Source organism: Haliotis asinina, chromosome 2 (assembly GCF_037392515.1).
Source record: "Haliotis asinina isolate JCU_RB_2024 chromosome 2, JCU_Hal_asi_v2, whole genome shotgun sequence".
Classification (NCBI taxonomy): Eukaryota; Metazoa; Mollusca; class Gastropoda; order Lepetellida; family Haliotidae; genus Haliotis; species Haliotis asinina.
This window is the reverse complement of record NC_090281.1, coordinates 74,515,042-74,535,724: the sequence shown is the minus strand read 5'-3', so window position 1 is coordinate 74,535,724 and position 20,683 is coordinate 74,515,042. Positions and strand designations below refer to the sequence as shown.

Genomic DNA, 20,683 nt, shown 5'->3' with positions numbered 1-20,683 from the left:
TGTATTATATTTTCTGAATATATCTTCGAATTGCAGATATCCAATTGCCTTGAAGGATGTTCACCTTGGTACTTGAATTTGTAATCAAATGCACAATTCTTATGGAAATTTGATCTCATCCGCTCCACTAAATCAGGTTAGACACGAATGAACAAGCACCTGTCACTAAAAACATTTTAGCGCAATGATTACTCCCTTCCTCTTTTCCAGAAGAGCTCCTAACTCCCGAGTCGCCCGGATGTACGCTACAAAATGGCTCAGTTTTCAAAACTTAACTAAGCGTTTTTGTTGATAAAATCGAGACACACATTGATTCCAAGTGGGCGTGAGCATACTCCATACAGCAATATGGCAGCCCGAGATCTGTCTAAAACTTTTGAGGAGTTCGAATCTGAGGACATAAGCTATGAAACGTCAGTTCCCACTGATTTGACAATGTCCCCAGATCATAGCGATGGGGAGGGGTTAACGAAGAAAAGACACGTCACGAAACAGTTGATTGAAAGAAAACAGCTTCTACACGACATGCAAGTGATGAAAATAGAATTGTCACAGAAAAATCTGACAATAGAAAACATGAAAGCCGAAAGTTTATCACGAGTTGAGGAATTGGAAGAGAAACTAAACGATGCTCTTCACCAAAAGCAAATTCTGACGGCAAGACTAGAATCTCAGCTGCAAATACAGGAAACAGAATCGAAGAGGCGCCAGGATCTTGTCAAGCAAGAACTTGAGGCAGTACGACGGCGACAGCAACAACTGGAAGGTACCAATGAAAGACTTCATGAAAAGGCTGGTGATGTGCGGCGAACACTGAAAGACTTGTCACTGTCTGAAGAGAAATATTTTCATCTGAAAACACTGACAGAGGAAGATCTGTCCCTGAGAGATTATGTCGCTGTAAGTACCATTCTCATATTTTTTCATATACCATACAGAACTCTCTATCCATGCATTAAATCCATTATTATGGTCGTTAGTATGGCTATTCATTATTTTGTTGAAAGGAGTGATTTTCACAGGAAATTGTTATTTATCAAAGCAAAATGGAATTAACACAAGCAATGCAGTAGGTTGGCTTTGCAAGGCCACTATGGCCAAGTCACCTGAAACATTATGTTTTGACACTTTCTTGATACATCAACAAAGTCATCATTGTCAAACCCTGTCAAGTAATGTATTTCTTGTTTCAGATTCATTACCCTTATTCATGATACATATTGCATAGTGTATTTGTTACATCCCTAATCAAATATCAAGTATTGTATAGTTGTTTGATAATGCCTGATGCACCAGTTTCAATGCTACTCTTTATGCACAAGAAGACATGGCTAAATTTTGCCAAAGATAGTTAGAATGACAGAAAGTTGAGATTCTTTATCATGACGTTGCATCTTGCAGTGCTTTTTGAATCCTCATTCCTTTACCCTCTTCCAAGAGACATCTTCAGTGAAATTTTTGTTTCATTTGTGAATGTTTTTCTCCAGATGCGTCTGTTTGAAGCAGTTAAACCGCTACAGACTGAAGTTGACCAGTTACGTATGAGCAAGCAAACCCTGGAGGAAGAGACACAGGCATCAGCTAAGGAGATTCTTCAGTTGCAGAAGGTAGGTTTGCTTTTTTATTATGATGCATGGAAATCCAATGTAGAGACCACATAATTTGTTTATAATATACCTTGAGTATGTTATTCCCAAGAAAAAAGGAAAAGTAATATTTTCTTGTAGTTTAACCATGTATGTGTTAACTAGTTGTCTTGCAAAATGTAGTCAAATATCACTGAAGATTACGCTGGAATATTTCTATGTACATCATTGTGGTTATAGTCGTATAGTGGGCGGTGAGATAGCCTACAGGTTAAGGCATTAGCATGTCACTCCGAAGACCCCGATGATCATGTATTCCATTCTTTGATAGTATTCAACCATGGCATTCAGCCATGCTATTTGGTACATTGTATGAAATAAATTCATCATACCTTGATTGTTTTTGTACAAAATAATATGGTAAGAGCAATTACATGAAGAAATTACCAGGATGTCTATCATGTATCTCATGAACTCTTTTGATAGAGAATCCAGTAATTTCGTCTATATTATGATGAATAAACTTCATTGTGTTTGCAGGAACTGGACGAAGAAAGACAAGGCCATGGCGAACTTCGTGTTGAGTTCCAAAAAATGGCTATCAGCTATGCAGATGTGAAAGATAAAGTTAAACACGACAATTATAGAGTTGAAAACTATGACAGAATAAAAAGGTAAGATGTCATGTTTAAAGCAATTTGAGCAGCCTAGGGGTTCTTGATTAATATTGGACAGGAGCCTACATAAGAGGCGACTCAAAGGGTTTGATGGCCAGACTTGGTCATTTGGTTTAAGGTATGTCAACATACCATTGTGACATAGATTATTGCTCATTATTTCAGTCAGTGGACTTTATGGTTGAGTAATGTTAGCAGAGTAATATATGTGAATACTGAATCAGATCGTGTCAGTGTTGCCTGTATATTACTTTTTGAGGAGTTAAGAGTCATAAGGGAGATTTCTACTGTTTCGGTTTAGTCTTCACCTCTGACCTCTGATATGCTTCAGTTTAACATTACGTTGTCTTGGATACACCGACTATGGTTCTTTAACCATGCTGGCCTAAACATTTTAAAATTGTGTGTACAGGCCTGAGGGTTTTTTTAACCATTGATGAACATACAGGTGAGCTATGATCATAATAATTAGGAAATACAGTTCATTCTACCACCATGTATAGTGTAATATTACTAATAAAGCACACTTTTGCCCTGAACTATTATAGTTAAAGCACGAGGATGCTTGCGTCCAAGTGCTTTAACGATGTAATAGTTCAGGGCGGAAGTGTGCTTTATTACACTACACATGGTGGTAGAACAAACTGTATTTCTTTTCTAAGATGCCATATTTAATCATTTCTAAGCCTAATTTCGATTAATCTGTGGCAGAAAACAAACAACGGTGTCTGTGACCTAAATTCAGAATCCTCGCACAGGGCAAACTGACGCAGTGTTCTTTTGTCAGCCCCCTAAGTTAAGACAAACGTTACTAGAAAAACAAATGATGAACAGTTTGGTTAAGGTTTATGTTCGGGTTAAACCATACAAGGCAAAATGACCGTCTCATTTCTACAACCAACAAAAGTTTAGATCAGTACATTCAGCTGTAGCTGACTAGTCATGTGACATTCCACGTTTGCATTGTGGGAATGTAGACATTGCAAACATAACCGTGTCTCTGTAAAGTTTTGAGTTGAACTATGAGGCATTTTATCCTTCGGAAAACATAAACATAATGTTTCCACCAGTGATGTTAGCTGTGTGATCCAAGAAACAGGATGCGACGAAGCAGTTTTCTGTGGGAGGCTGTATGAGGCAGTAGCAACTGACATCTCCATCGTGACGTTGGTTACATTGTGACATTCGATTACGAGAGGGCAGACTGGAATGGCACAGCGACGTCAACACAGTGTGACGTAATGCAAAAAGTGCACATTATCGTCTGATAAAGTATTGTCAGTGCCTTTGATCATTTACCGAACCATCTTAGAATGGTTAATATTTTCTCATTTGAATGTTTTTACTTCCAGTGAGAGAGATAATTTGGAGCATGACAGTCTGGATGTACATCGACAGCTTTCAGTGTTGGAAGCAGCTCACTCTAATCTGCAGAAGGAACGGGATGATCTCAGCAGAGAGGTCTGTGACTACCACTGATCTTCAGCAGAAGAAATATTTTTATATCATCAGCGGTGATGGTAGCCTAGTGGTTAAGGCATCTGCTTGTCATGCTGAAGACCAAGGTTTAATTCCTCACAAGGGGACAATGTGTATAGCCCTTTGCTGGCGTTCCCAGCCGTGGTATTACTGGAATATTGCCTCTGTAATCATTCACTCATAATAGGCATAGCAACAGTAAAATATTATTATTGGTGTCAATATCCTGATGACTGACATGATTGTCTTGCTATTTTATGCTATGTTTGTGTTTTGGAAGTGATTTTAATGGCTGAAAACAGGTGCTTTTGATGCAGGTTTGTTGGTTGCTTTCATCTGACCCTGCTGGGTCAGTTTGTCTGATGGGTATGGGACGCCACTATTAACTATGAAGGGTTGTATACCGTTATCCAATGACAATCTGACAAAATCATTGAAGGCCTCCCAATGGGATCTAGGCTAACTGCCCCGTGACTGTCAGCCCCCACCCATTGTGCCAGATGGACAATTGCCCTGTAGGGTAGTTGCCCCATGGACAACTAACCCCCATCATAAGTAATAGTTTTAAATTTCTTCATACATTAATATTTATAGCACTATAGAATAAGATACAGCATATAAATCTTTAGATTGACTTGGAACACATTTTTCAGAAAGTTCGTAAATGTCACTTCACTTCAGCCTGAGGGACAAAAGCAAGGACTGCCAACATGTAACTGGAGAACTCTAAATCTTGGGAGTACTGCTCCTGAAATCTGGCAGCTTGAATCCTAGTGAACATACAAGAATTCCTATAAAGCTCACTTATCCTTCCCTCTCTAACTTGGAATCCACTCCATATACTAGGGGGTCACTTTCAGTTTTAATTGGGGGGGGGCACAGTGGACGAGGCCATATAGTCAGGGCAGTTGATACCATCCCAGTGTTGATCTTTGGTTTATCATCAGCATACCCATGGTTGTTGGCTTTCCAAAGTATAATGTGTAGTATCATGTTCTTCCTAGCTGTCCACCAGCAAGCAGTCCCTGGCCTTGATTAAGCAAGATAAGGACTACCTCACACGCCAACTGTCCGAAGTCTCCAACAAGAGTTCCTTCTCTGAGGAAAAGATACAACAAATTGGCAGGCAGTTAGAGGATGCCAAACGAGCTAGGGAGGAGATGTATGAGAAATATGTAGCCTCAAGGTAAGCACAGATCATCTGGAGAAAAGTTGTTTCAAATTATTAGTGGAACAGACCTATGAGCTCCGTCTTGAGGTCTCCCTTGCAAAATACTATAATCTACAGTTACATCAAACTCAGTGGAACCTCTAGGTTTGTTTGAAATAACTGCAGTTGTTATGCACATTTTAAATAAAGTAGCAGATGCTTTTGTAATGTTACTTTTAAGGTTTCAAATCAGATAAGTGCCTTATGTGATTTTTGGATTTTTGCCTTTCATGAAAGAGGAGCATGACAAGAATGAATCCAGTCATTCAGTTTGAACTAACATTGGAAAAACAAACTTTCATTGTGTTATATAACTGCAATATTACTGTGAGGCATAAAGAACACAGTGTGTGGAAAATTTCATGCAAACATTGTGCAAATTAATCATTAATATATAAGATAGCTGTGACACCTGGTCTTGTTTGTGTGACAGAGACCAGTACAAGTCTGAGTACGAGGCAAAGTTGAGAGATGAGTTGGAGCAGATCCGTGTGCGGACCAATGCTGAGATTGATCGTCTTCGAACTTCCACCAAAGAGATGTACGAGCGTGAAAACAGGTTCGTCACAAATATGTCTTCATTATATCTTAGTAGCTGATGTGTGTGACTTTAGGAATATAGGTATAAGAGTTAATGCTTAAAGAGACAAATCGCAATTTCCCACATTGATGTTAAATTTTAGGTCACCCTCACTGCTGAAGTGACATTTTCTCTGATTCCACCAAATGTGATTGTGAAGGGTCTATGGTGAGAACATTTTGTATCATTTAAACCTTGGTTATTTTGAATTATTTTGAAGGAACCTTCGAGAGGCTCGTGACATGGCAATATCAGAGCGAGAGAAGTGTCAGGCTGGAGAGAGGGAGATGAATACTAAATATGAACAACTGCTTAATGAGTGAGTAGTTTACTTACATGTGAGACCTGAAATGCAATGATGCCTTTAAATTTGGAAAGTAATTACTTAGTTTTAACCATGTATGCATTTAACCGTGAAATATAGATCTGAAATATTGTGAAATTCTAGGTGGACATGATCGTTCACAAACGGTTATCCCAGGAAAGGACTGATCATGTAACTAGTGCAGCTGATGCCTCATAACTTTTCACTGACAATGTTCTGATGTGAAACAGGTACCGAAAGATGCAAACATGTGGTGACACCCGTGTTAGTGATCTTCAGAATGAGTTGAAGTTGAAAACATTTGAGGCCGAGCGGACACAGATGGTCCATGAGGAGACTCTGAAGAATCTGCGTCAGAGTGAGATGGAGGTGGAAAAACTGCAGAAAAAAGCAGAGGTGAGACATTCCTTTTGCGGATGATGTGACTAAATCCAAGGAATTATTGCTGCAAAATCTACCATGCTAGAAGTGTGTGTTTGTTTACCTGCTGTCATTGCAGCACTTATCACCAAATTGTACTGTTAATTGCATCTTTGTTTTACTTACTTGTAACACTTTATTTATCCAGGAGTGTATGAGTTGCCTATTATTCTCATTTATTTGTATCTGTCATGATCTTGAAATTGTTATGTTGTTGGGGCGGTATTTTTATAAGCATGAAAATGCTTGTTTACCAACCCGGGTTTCAGAAAGTAAATATGTTTATACCACTAATTTGTAAACTTATCCTATCTCACATTATGCATCTCTCTTCCTCTCTTTGACTCACTGTAGAAACGTGCTGTCAGTTAAATTGAATCAAATCTTCTTGGCCTCTGACCACCCAACCTCTGCCCCTGAAAGAGACACCTGTCAATCATCCTGTACGCACAACCAATCACATAATGTCCTCTACTTGTCATTCTCTTTCTTGTCGCTCCACAGGCTGGACGTGTTGTTTTGCGAGGGAATTGATAGCTTGATTTAGTGATTGATGATGAGTGTTTCTAAAGAGAAGAATACTTCTAAAGAACGCAAGCGTTGTGGTGAATGTAACTGCAACTTTTTGTCAGCAGATCTGCACAATTCTTGTGTCGACTGTATGAGTCGTGTGAGGTCATCTAGATGTAGTTTGTGTATGGGATTGGATGACGATGAATTTAATCTGTACCGGCGGGTGAATAAGCGGAGGACATCAGATAGAGATAGGCGCAGGGCAGAAGATGGTTCTTCAGCGCCTAAGAAGGTGAAAAAAAGACTGCCCTAAGCACAGCGTTCTGCATCTAGGTCAGCAGATGAAGACTTTTTACAGGAGGCATCGGATTCTTATCTTAGTGAGGATCTCAGGCAGTCATTGTATCCATTGACTTCGGGGAGTTTAAGGGACACAAGTGTAGTTTCGTCACCACCACTCATGGTAGTGCTTTCTCAACCACCATGTCGATTGTTACGATTCCGGATCACTCGTCCATTCAGAAGATGGATTGGCATTCTTTTACCGCTTCAAATGTGCTTCGATCGTCTACACGAGATCGTAACATCCCAGAATGTTTGAGTGAGTCGGACAAAGGGAATCATTTGAGAGCGATGTCCCATCCTCTGCGTGGTAGCGATTCGATTCATGGGGAAGCGTTTCAACAACATGATGTAGTGTTCGCTCAACCTCTTGGAATCAATGCGGCGATTCGCAATGTGACAGCGTTCACCTTACCTCCGGTGGGTGAATCGACAACCTGTTCTAGGGCATCGTTTATTCACCAGCACGTACTCCAGTGATTCCCCAACCGATTCGTTCCAATGCATCAGTGTGTTTCAATTTACCGATGGCAAATAGTACTTTGTTTACGGGTGTACCGAGTGGAATCACCACTTCGATAACTCAGAGTGGTTTCAGTTCCATGCCGATTCACAGGGTAGTGATTCAACATGCTGGGTTGAGTGGAAGCAGTTTCGGGTGTGTGGGGTGTGGGAGTGCACCTCTTGTTTCTATGTCAGTTCCACATGTGCTTACTTCAGTGAGAGTGCCTTCAGCTACCTGTTCGATTGAGTATTGAGGTGTTAGGGGAGCAATGTGTGGTGTACCACATTTGACTGCTGCACATAGTTTACCAGTTTCATGGGTTCCAAGATCGGAAGCAATTAAGTCACAGCCCATGGACTTTGATGATCTTGTATTGCGAGTTGCTTCAGCGTCAGGACGTCACAGACTACAGCATCTCATGAGCTGGCTAGACTTCGGCGATCGGCTACACCGTCTCCGTTGTCAGATGGTTCTTTGAGTTCTGATGGAAGTTTTGATGCATTTTGACTACAATTACAGAGTAGTATATTGTCTACTTTTATCATGAAGTCTGGCGATTTTGGTTCGATTACATTCCCTCCTAGGCCATGCATTTCTCAGTTGGTTACTTCGTTGGATACAGCATTCACCAATTTGAAGAAGATTAAGGATGGTTTTACCTCGCCTGGTTGCAACCTGTCTGCGGCACATGTCCATGGGTTCTTGTAATTGATCACATCCCTACCAGTTTATGATGATATTTCACTTCTGGGCTTGAAGCAGAGGTCCTATTCTCCCTTATGGTAGAAGACCGAGAGCTGTGTCAATTGGATGGGACGATTAGGAAGATTTTGGCACCCTTGAACATGGTACTCATGACTTCTGAGGGAGTAGCCATGGCACTGCAACATACTTCTACGCACCAACAAGCTTATATCAGGGCAGCGATGGGTTTGATACAGGAACAGTTCAACTGCATTTTGGAGTTGATTGCACAATTCGTTTCGTACTTGGACAGGACACCTACTTGCACATCCTGATTTGCCTGACACATCGGAAGATCCTGCGATTTTCTAGCGCATTCACTCCCAATGGCTTGTGCTCCTGTGTGGAATTTCTTTGGGCCCATGGCTATTCACACGGATCACGAGGCTGATCACCAAATTTCTGCATCACAGGAGGATTGTGTTTGAGGCTTACATAGACAATTGCATCCAGGCTCGGAATGACACTGGCATTCTGCTACTTCACATGGAATTTGCAATGCGGCTTCATTGCTGGTTGGTAAATCTAAAGAAGTCGGGACCTATCCCTACACACTGTCTGCTGTTCATTGGGGCGGTATTCGACACTCAGGCCAGCAAACTTTTTGTGCCGAAGGAGAGATTTAACAAGATGTTACGTCTGATTCCCCTTGCCTTGTCTCAGACCGAGACGCTTCGGCAATGGCAGGAGCTTTTGGGGTTACTGTCGTATGCTCAGGCTGTCACACTCAGGGGTCAACTTCAGCTTTGACCCTTGCAAATGTTTCTTGCTCCTCATATCAGGAAGGGCGGCCTGTCCGTATTGATCATGTTACCCATTCTTATATACTACGGTGGATGCAAGAATCAAACGTTTGCGGCGGAGTTTGTTTCGTGCCATTGGTGCCGTTTCACCACCTGTATGTGGATTCGTCACTACATGGGTAGGGAGCTCACTTTCTCAATCAGCAAATGGCAGGGCAGTGGTCTCCCACAGATCGCACATGCCACATCAATGACTTGGAACTCAGGGTAGGAATATTGGCGATCACTCATTGGCGAGAACAAGTGAGAGGTTTGCCTCTCATGATAAGGTCGGACAATGCAGCGGGTTGTTTGGTACATCAATCGGATGGGATCGATGGGGTTGACCCATCTTCTGAGGTGGACTCAAGAGTTTTTCAACCTGATAGACTCACAAAGCATAGCGGTTCAAGCCAATCACATTCCAGGGGTAAAAAATGTCATCGCGGACTCTCTGTCACGTCCAAAGCTGCATCCAGAGGTTTTCAGGGCTGTTTGCCTCCCGCTGATGGAGACGACGACTATAGACCTGTTGGCCACCAGATTCAATCATCAACTGCCGCTGTTTACGTCTCCGATTCCGGATCTGTTAGCCTGGGGACTAGATGCCCTTGCAATTCTGTGGGGCAGTTTCAACGCTTACGCATTTCCGCCAGCAGTCGTTCTTCCACGTGTACTTTTCAAGTTATGTTTGACACTGCTTTTGGTTGTGCCCTTTTGGCCGACAAGGAGTTGGTTCGTTGATCTTCGAGAGCTGACCGATCCAGATCCAGTGCCACTTCCCGTTCGGTCCGATCAACTACACTAGTCTCCACTAACGCTCCATCTGCACGATTGGCGCATTTGCATCGGTCATTAATGGCCAAGGGTTATTCTAAACATGTCGCTACTGCCATCACTACAGCTACAAGTGGAAGAATTTCGAGTGGTATTGCAGCGGGATGGGCATTATGTCTCCCTCGACAGCATCGCCACAAATGGTTGCAGAGTATCTTCAATACCTATGGTCTACTAGGAAGTTGAAGGGTGCTATGTTATCTACCTACTTAGCCGCAGTTATTGCAGCGGTGTCGGGAGTAAATTTGTCTACTGTCCCTGAGCTCCAGTCTCTGTTGAGATCGTATAAATTGGCGGATCAATCACGGAAGTTTCGAGCCCTGACTTGGGATTTGTCCGTTGTCTTGGCTCATCTTACATCGAATGAATATGAACCATTGACTGGGAAAGATTTTGAGCATGTCACTTTGAAGACCTTCTTCCTTCTGGCCTTGGCTACAGCTGCGCGTATTTCCGAGTTAGATGCGTTGGATGTTACGTGGGTATGCTTTGAAAGGTGTTGACATGCTAGAGTGTTCCTAGTCTTAAGGTGGGATTTCCTTGCCAAGAACCAGTTACTGGGACAGCCGGATCGTACCTTCAGTATCCCTCCACTGTCATCTATCATGGGTCCAGAAGACACTGAAGATTTATCCTTGTGCCCAGTTCGGGCATTGAGGATATACTTAGCCGCCTCTAAGGCTAAGGACCGGCGCAGACTACTTAAGAGGCTCTTCATCCTGCTTTCGATGGCTTCCAAAGCAGAAGTATCGCATACAACCTTGACTTCCTTGACTTGCTATGTACAGAATAAACGATATCAATGTTATCCATATCTTCTGTACTTTGTTCAATGGGCTAGATCATTCTCACCTAGGGAACTTCGGTGTGGTGTACTATCATACCCATGGCTGGATAGACTGTGCGGGCAGTCTTGTGCACATGCAGAGATGACTGACACTCCGCTTATTGACGTCTATTCATTGAGGAATCACGTCAGTGAAGCATCAAATTCCGATTACCTAACGATCTTTGAAAGCGTTCGCTCCTAGGTCCTTTCTCACCTTGGTAAGTAGGGAGATCAGTACCAAACGTTAAACTAGTTGAACATCCGGGCTACTCCTCCTTTCATCACCAAGGAGGGGTAATTTCGAAGCAGGGACATTGGGGTCTCCTTATAAATCGTGGGGCGGCAGCATTAATTCCATGCCAAACTGCGTCCTTTTGCTTAACAAAAGTTGAGGCTGAAACCACATTTACTCGGGAGTGCCCACTCCCAAGAGTTTTGTGCAGTGTAAGCCAAGGGGTTTCCTAAGCAACCCATCACAAGTACGGAGTAGCATATCGGGAGTTTGTGCTACTCTTGGCCTCCTTATGGTATGCATCCTCACCTGTGCAGTGTGTCAGAGGGTAATCTGCGACCCACCAACCAACTGTTGGATAATGCATAACATGAGATAGGATAAGTTAACAAATTTGGAAATTTTAATTGTAAATTGTATATATATATACTTATCCTATCTCACGCGATGGATGCCCACCCTTCCTTCCCCGCATCACAGATTACTTGAAGCTCCAAGAAGAGAATGACAAGTAGAGGACGTCACGTGATCGGCTGTGCGTACAGGGTGATTGACAGGCATCTATTGCAGGGGCAGAGGTTGGATGGTCAAGAAGGTTCACGTTTTCACACTGGGTCGAAGAGATGCATAACGTGAGATAGGATAAATATATAAATATACAATTTATAGTTAAAATATCCAAAATCCAAGGAACTTTCTGACAGACGATATCTATATCCAAGATGATTCATAGAGGTTTTGTGCAGTAGCTGATGCTGTTTTTAACTGTAGTGGCTGTCAAAAGATAAAGCAAAGGACTGCACTTTGTAAATTTTAAGTAAGCTAATGTGATGTGACGTGAATGTTAGAAAATAATTTTGTTCCGAAAATGAGCCTGTTTCATATCAAGTCATATAACAGCTGTGTGCTTCCATGAGTGAGGAATATTTACAGGAATAAGCCCACATCATTGCTATATATCTCTACATGTAAGGCAGGTTTTCCTGCCTAGAATTAGACAGCTGTGAAGAGTATTTGACTTACGGACCTTGTAATAGATAGGGTATGTAACTTAGCTGATTTTGAAGGTGTGTTCAAGAGTTACATTATGCAGAGGTTAACTACGATTGACTACAAATGGTATCTTAAACGACATGGATTTGGTGGTCGGACTAGGGTGAATCCTTGTCAGGGTAATGTGATGTTACATAGATCAGCCACTGGTTTGTTCCCTGGATTCAGACATGGAACTGATCCCCACCACCCTTTGCTGCTGTTTTGAGGAGATTGCGTCACTAAATGCCAAAGATGTCAATTGCAGTTCACAATATCACTCATTGGACTGTCTCGGCCAGATTTGGTTATTTTCAGGCTACAGTCATATTGCTGGATTATTACTAAATGTTGTGTTTAACAATCAAGCACGCAAACACTTGTTTGTACTGAACAGATTTGTTTGTTATTGCTTTTTTAACAACAAACGCTAATTGTATGTATTATGCAGGTTGTTATATAATAGTTCAGGGCAAAACTATACTTTATTACAAAACGCAATGGGGTGGAGGGAACTTTACGTTTTTCTAAGGTGCCATATTTAATACTTTCTAAGGATAATTTCGATTAATCTAAGGTAGAAAACAAACAGCGGTGTCGGTGACCTAAATTAAGAATCCTTGCACAGGTGCTAACTGGTGCATTGTTCCTTTGACGTGTCTGTCGCCCTATGGTAAGATGAACATTACCAGACAAAAGAGATGATAAACAGTTAGATGACGGTTTATGTTTGGGTTAAATATCCTCTCCAAATTATTTTAATTACATCTGTTATTAAACCATTAGGGGCAATATGAACGTTGCATTTCTACTAACAACATAAGTTTACATCTGTACATGCAGATGAAGCTGTCTAGTCAAGCGACTTTCCACGATTGCATTGTGGGAACGTAAACATTGTGAACGTTACCATGTTGCTGGAAAATTGTGAGTCTAACTATGAGACGTTTTATGTGCCGGAAAACATGAACGTAATATTTCCACCAGTGACGTTAGCTGAATGATGCAACTGCAGACCAAGAAACGATATGCAACAGTGTAGTTTACTGACATGCACTCTGATGTAAGTGTTATTAAGACATAATGGAAAAGTGTTTGATTACGAGAAGGCAGACTAGAATGGCTTAGTGATGCCAAAGCATTGTCACGCAATGCAAAAGTGTTTGATTACGAGGGGCAGACTAGAATGGCTTAGTGATGCCAAAGCATTGTCACGCAATGCAAAAGTGTTTGATTATGAGGGGCAGACTAGAATGGCACAGTGACGCCAAAGCAGTGTGACGCAATGCAAAAGTGTTTGATTACGAGGGGCAGACTAGAATGGCATAGTGACGCCTAGTACTGTCGGTGCCTTTGTTTTTTAACCGAAGCATGTTAGAAGTTTACGTTTTGTGCAGGTTTTGATCAAGGAGTACCACACCCTAGAGATGACAATGGAGAAGCGAGTGTCAGAGTTGGAGACTGGCATGTCTGAGAGAGCCATGAAGCTAGAGACTTACGAGAGGATGGAGAAGGAACTGGACGATGTTGTCATGCAAGCTGCTGAGGGTGAGTCAAAAGATTATGTACACTCAGCTTATCCAGCTAATTCTTGATTCTCCCAACACTCATCACACAACTAAAGCATTGACATAATCAGCTGTTCTTTGATATATTCCAGTTGATAATGAAGAGGATGCAGAGCGTGTATTGTTCTCCTATGGATATGGAGCTAATGTTCCCAGTACATCCAAGAGAAGGCTGCAGCAGAGGTAGGCTGTTTCTCTCATACTTACTGACTCGTGAAGATCCGGATTACAACTGATTTTCAGCAACCCATGCTTGTCGTAACAGGATTGGGTGGTCAGACTTGCTGACTTGGTTGACGTATCCCAACTGCAAACTGATGCTCATACTGCTGATCACTTGATTGTCAAGTCCAGATTTGATTAATTACAGATATTAATTACCTTACACTGGAATGTTATTGAGTGCAGCATAAAAGTGAACTCACTGGCTCACTCCTATGCTTACTTCAACAATATCAGTCTAAATATTAAAACATTGTGACTCTTTTCCATGGCAACTATTATAACCTGGGGCTGTGATCTATGTGAAAGGATTCCAATTCTGTAGTGTTTGTTTGACCAGTGTCCACCTTGCTCGTCGAACGCTGCAACTGGAGAAGGCCAACACATCATTACGACACGAGATAGAGAGGGAGAAACAGAAAACTTCCCAGTTGGCTGAGGAGGTCTGTAATACTGTTCTGTGGATGTTTTAAACATATACAACCTTGTACATGCTTGTAATAATACAGATTAGAGTAAGTCTTCACCAAACCATGCATGCTATAAGAGGCGACTAACAGTATTGAGTTGTCAGGTTCATTGACTTGGTTGACACATGTCATCTTGTCCCAGCATAGATCCATTGATGCTCATGCTGTTGATCATTGGATTGTTTGATCCAGACTTAATTATTTACAGACTATTGTCATATAAGAGTTGCTGGAATATCACAGAGTACAGCAATAAACAACAAACAATCTTGTACAATTTGCTATCCTCTTGACTGACTGGCTTGTCAAAAAACAAGCTTGTGATCAATTTATGGGTAAAGAGTGTTATGTCCATTGTTAGCTGCTTAGATATGGAGAGAATACTGCTAAAGGCAGGGTACAAGCAAGTTAAATTCTCAGGTTCAGGGACTTTGTCCATGTCCGTCACATATCTGCTTCTCATCACCTTAACATATTTTATTGGAGCATTTATTTGCCATAATGAATAAATGTATGGGGTTGAAAGTGTTGCCTTGACCTGTATTTGTTCGTTTTGTAACTTGCATGTCCTTACATGTGTCAGTTCTAATTCATTTTTAAGCAAACTGTTTGACATTATTCTGTTGCCTCCTTCAGGTGAGGAATGCCAACACTCTCCTAGACCAGTCCCAGCAGCCATACAACTATCTTATAGACAGTATACGAGTCCGCGATGATCAGATAAAGAAGCTGAAAGATCACACAGCTAGGCTAGAGGAGGACCTCAGGTGAGACTTGTCATATTAATCCTTTCAGGGTCTGTGTCAATTACTGGCCCCTTGCTCCCTATTTTGTTGATTACCTACTATACTAAATGATTTGGTTACACGCATTGTCATCATTAAGAGACTGGCTTGGACATGCTCTTGACATCAACCACTAGTTTGTCTACCCTGTAACATAGAGATTGTTTGGAATGTCAGGTCAATCCTCCCAGCCAAAGTGGTGTCAGTTAGTCAAAGCAAGTGGTGAAATCATGGAGGTAGTGGTTGTTTTCTACTAAATCCTTCTGATCTAAAGACCTGTGAAGATCCAGGTTAGAATTGATCTTCAGTAACACATGCTAGTTGAAAGAGGCAAGTAACAGGATATTTTGTTGACACATGTCATCGTACCCCAACTGTGTAGATCGATGCACTGAATTGTCTGCTCCTGATTTACGGTTGCCATATAACTGGAATACAATCAAGTCTTGTTAATCTGACCCCCATTTATCCGACATTCGACTTTATCTGATGCTTTTGTTGGTAACAAATTGAATAAGCATAAATTAGTCTCATTAATCCAACGATCAAATGTTCCAGTTCCATGTTCCGGTTCCATTAACTAATCCGACGATTTTCTGTGCAAGGGACGATGTCAAATTAACAAGACTTAACTGTATTGCTGAATGTGTCGTAGAACTAAAATTTTTAAACTTATCCTATCTCACGTTATGCATCTCTCTTCCTCTCTTCGACCCAGTGTGAAAACGTGCTGTCAGTTAAATTGAATAAAATCTTCTTGGCCTCTGACCACCCGACCTCTGCCCCTGCAATAGACACCTGTCAATCAACCTGTACATGCAGCCGATCACGTGACGTCCTCTACTTGTCGCTCCACAGGCTGGACGTGTTGTTTTGCGAGAGAATTGATAGCTTGATTTAGTGATTGACAATGGGTGTTTCTAAAGAGAAGAAAAATTCTAAAAAACACAAGTGTTGTGGTGAATGTAGCTGCAACTTTTGTCAGCAGATCCGCACAGTTCTTGTGTCGACTGTATTGGCTTGTGTGAGAGGTTATCTGGATGTAGTTTGTGTATGGGATTAGATGTTGATAAATTTGATCTTTACCGGTGGGAGGAGGACGTCAGAAGATGATCCTTCAGTGCCTAAGAAGGCAAAAAACGACCGCCCTGAGTTGGTGGCACGGCGTTCTGCATCTAAGTCAGCAGATGAAGACTTTTTACAGGAGGCATCAGATTCTTATCTTTGTGAGGATCTCAGGCAGTTATTTCATCCATCGACTCCGGGGAGTTTAAAGGACGCTAGCATAGTTTCGTCACCACCACGCATGGTAGTTCTCAACCACCAGTCGTTTCCTGCCCGATGTCGGTTGTTACGATTCCGCATCACTCATCGATTCAGCAGATGGATCAGCATTCCTTTACCGCTTCAAATGTGCTTTGTTCATCTACACAAGATCGTGACATCCCAGAGTGTTTGAGTGAGTCGGAAAAAGGGAATCGTTTGAGAGCGTTATCCCATCCTCTGCGTGGTAGCGATTTGATTCACGGGGAAGCGTTTCAACAACATGATGTGGCGTTCGCTCAAGTTACTCACTCAGATTTAGATAGACCACTTGCTGAAAATGACCTTTAAATAAGTTGGATATGATCGATAATCTGCTCTAGTTATGTATGTGCTTGTTCATTCCAGGAAAACAGAACGTGAGCGGGCCGAAATGGTTCGCACCAAGAACCAGATGTCCCTGGACTTGGAGCGGTTACTCAATCAGAAGGAGGTAAGCACAGATACCCGAGTTACTCAGTCTAGCTTATAGCTTGAATCTATCATCAAGTAACTGGTTTGAGGCAGTTCTGACACAATGTAACTTAAGTTTGTGCTAAAAATTAAGACACACGGAATTGTGAAGACTTTCCATCACATCAAGCTGACACACTGATATGCCTTAAATTACTGTTCCGAGTAGCATTAAGCACTCACAAGTCACACATTCACCGTATGTAATGTTAACATTTTTCATCAAAGGAAATGGCTGTGATGAAACAAGTTGTCATGAATCTATCGACACGTCGTCATGGTGACAAGAAGCAACACTCAAGAGAGCCTGTCAAACCAAAATCCATGTCCTATAACAGTTTTGACATGACAGATGACCCCAATATTGACCGACCTGGGTCAATTTCATTGGTAAGGTCATTGTGTTATATACATGGTGTCTAGTGAGTTGCAATTTTGCCCTATCCTAACCTATGCTATATGCTTATCGCTCCTCTCTTTTGAATGGTTACATGGAAAACTGAATCCCTGAATTTTAAGTAAACACTCACCCTGGAGTTACCTCCCTTGTAATCCCGCCAAAACACACCTATGGGATATAGATGATATAGATGATATTTAGATGCCTCAAAGTTCAGTGTTAATATTAAATATGACTTGAAAAATTCAAGGGGAGATTTTTTATGACACATTCTAAAATGTACATTAATCAAATGTGCATGTCTTACCACACGTTGCTCCATCTTATCTTACCATGGTCACATGACTATTTAAGTTGGTAATGCCAAACTATGCACAAGATGACAATGTTGATACCATCCATTAAGGTGTGGTGCCAAAATTGATGACCGGCATCAAGGTTTGTTTAATATGTGTTCATAAGCCCATTCTCCTGTTTCAGACGATGCAGGGTGAACCAAGCTGGGCAGGGAAGCTAAAAAAGAAGAATGCTGGAAGGGGCAACACAAAGTTGTCCAAAGTGTATGGTATCTCCAGCTCATGAGGAGATGATCCATAATTCAACCATCCGTCCACTTGTCTTCTCATCTTTGTGTAGGACTCATGAACTCTAGTTGTACAATGCAGAATATGTCTTTCCCATATCTCTAGGTGTATTAACCATATGTCAGTATAGGTATGTCATAGTTACATATTGAGTTCTAGTAACACAGGAAAACAGATGTCATCATATCTAAAGGGCAACTCAATAAACATATACTAACCCCAGGACTTGTTCCTCAGGTTTCTTGTGATCTCTGATTACCTTGACTTTGATTAACATTTTACCGCCAATCAGTTGTCAAGACTATGGTGATGGGTATACGAACAGGGAACATATAGTAGCAAATTTGGACATAAACTGAGTGAACGACTTTGGTTTTACACTGCTTTTAGCAATATTCAAGCAATATCACAGATATGGGCATCACACATTGTACCCATGTGAGGAATTGAATTCAGGTCTTTAGCACAAGTGGATACTTCACCACTGGGCTACCTCCACCCACTATTGGGCATTTAGACATCAGTGTTTCTGTCAGTTGAATTTCTTTCAAATTTAATAATAATCTATGGGACAGGCCATCTTTTAAATATTGTCAACCCAAACTGGAGGCAGATTTGCAACTTGTTATCAGATTGTTAGATTAGACTGAGTATTGTATTAACTTGTTTATGGAAATCAAGGGCACATAATCTGAGAACATGAGAACTACAAGGATGGTTTAGTGTGGACTTCACAATCTGCAAAACCTGGAGATATGGAATGAGAGTCCTGTACAGGACAGTATGATATTTTTCAGTGGCAAGCCAAAAGAAGTATTTTTCCTGACTCTATCGATTGCAAGGTCCAATTAAAAATTACAAAATCCAACTGATTCTGTTTGATCTTATTCAAAAATATATACTGGATAAAAATAGCTAGGGATATTTGTAAATTTTGAAATTATGAATAATGATGTATTGATTCATTGACATACTGATAAAATATCAGTCATGAAAATACCAATATTCCCAACTTATTTTGTCCAGTATATTTATTTGTTGGTTTTGAAGATAATGCATATACACCATTCTCTTCCCACTTGCCACATCTTCCTATGTAACCTCTGTTCTAACACGACCCTTTCATGGAGTGAGTGTTCAAGACTTGTGATTGGAGGTAATCACATTTCGCAGTGCAATCAGCGACCTAGTTTCAAAAGTGATTGCAAGATCTTGGTAATTTCCAGATGCATCGTGAAAACTAGAACCTCTTCCTGAGCCCGATACTCAAATGTTTCTGCTAGACAAAACTCGGTCATGTCATATTTTTTCTCCACATTGCTTGCATTTGTCAAGTTGAATCTAAGTCGATGTAACGTGTTCTGATTGGGCAGGAAATAAGGGAGATAAATTTGCTGCCATTTTTTGCTGCTAGGGGACTTTTTGAGAACCGTGAAATATGGGCATATTAGAAAAGAGGTTTGTAGGAAGATATGACATATAACCTCTGTGGGAAGAGAATGCATATACAGTGGAAGCTGTCTAAACCAGCACTCATTAAGACTAAGGAAATAATCCAGTTTATACAATGTACCGGATTGCAGAGCTGATGGTAATGCACAAGCCACAAATGGCCTTGAGATTTTATGCTTGTGATGACAACTTGCGGGATCAGACAGATGCTCATTTTGACAGCTTCCACTGTACCACTTTCAACAGGTCCATTTGTTTTATGATGTACATATAACCTTAGATGAATTATTGCTTGGTATCTTGGTTCTCATCTTTTACCTATGTTTCTCTGATGGAAATGTCATTTGTGGCGAAATTATAATTGCAATTAATTGCAAATGTTTAAATGCCTAAAATATTAAGATTTTAATAGTTATGTAGACAGAACAACAAAATATAACAGCAAGATTAATTGTTCACACAAAAAGAACTGATGACTAAATGGATTATTCTTACAATTTTTTTATTGAAAACAAAAGAAAATTGTGGGACATAATTGAACTAAAGTAACTTTAAATGATAGAAACCTATTTTTCTCAAGTACCATAATATATTTTATGTTCCCATATTATATGCAGATTGGTGCTTTTGGAAATAGAAACACTGAAAATAATATGAGCTGTTGGTCCATTATGATACATAAAGATGAGTTACTTAAAGGGTCAAGATACTTACTAATTAGCACTGACAGATTGGTTGTGATATCATATTAATCAATGCTTACTGAATTTTACATTCATATGCATATATTGTATATTATTTATTTACTTCTCTACAGACATTGATCAACTTTATTGTAAAATAAAATGTATAGTCATGAATTCCTTGTTTATTGTCAGTTGCAGTGTATGGAATTTCCTGTTTCAGATTTTTGTATCAAGAAATACATGTGCCATTCTAAGTTCAATGTGTGGGGTTAAAACATTGAACTCCAGGTCAGATGAATATGGAGGATGAGGTAGTTTTTTGAAGCCTCATTGATGTACTGCAGACTTTGACCATCGGGAGGTGTGAAACGAAGCATTGTCATGTAAAATCAGAACTCCAGCCCGCAAAAAAACCACAGAACTTTTCATAATTAGATTAGATGCTCTCAGTCTGTGGAGATAGGGTATAGTGGGCATCAGTGATAGTCTTTTGACTCTCTAGGTAGTCAACATGGATGATGCCCTTTGCATTCCAGAACACTGTGGCCATAACTCTCTTAACTGACCTGAAAGACTTGAACTTCCTGCGTGGAGAAGTGGGGTGGTGCCACTCCATGGGCTGACGTTTGGACAAAGGATCATAATGA

General features: G+C 40.8%; 1 protein-coding gene across 1 annotated transcript; it reads left to right on the top strand.

The window, feature by feature from the left end:
* Positions 1-210: 210 nt before the first annotated feature.
* On the top strand, positions 211-20,210 carry LOC137274315 (progesterone-induced-blocking factor 1-like). Its single transcript, XM_067807455.1, has 15 exons — positions 211-900; positions 1,488-1,607; positions 2,127-2,260; positions 3,616-3,724; positions 4,747-4,928; positions 5,386-5,511; positions 5,753-5,851; positions 6,088-6,253; positions 13,491-13,641; positions 13,754-13,844; positions 14,224-14,326; positions 14,990-15,120; positions 16,810-16,894; positions 17,143-17,304; positions 17,795-20,210. The coding sequence occupies exons 1-15, from the start codon at positions 349-351 to the stop codon at positions 17,894-17,896; spliced, it is 2,313 nt and encodes a 770-aa protein (XP_067663556.1). The 5' UTR covers positions 211-348; the 3' UTR covers positions 17,897-20,210.
* The last annotated feature ends 473 nt before the right edge of the window (positions 20,211-20,683 follow it).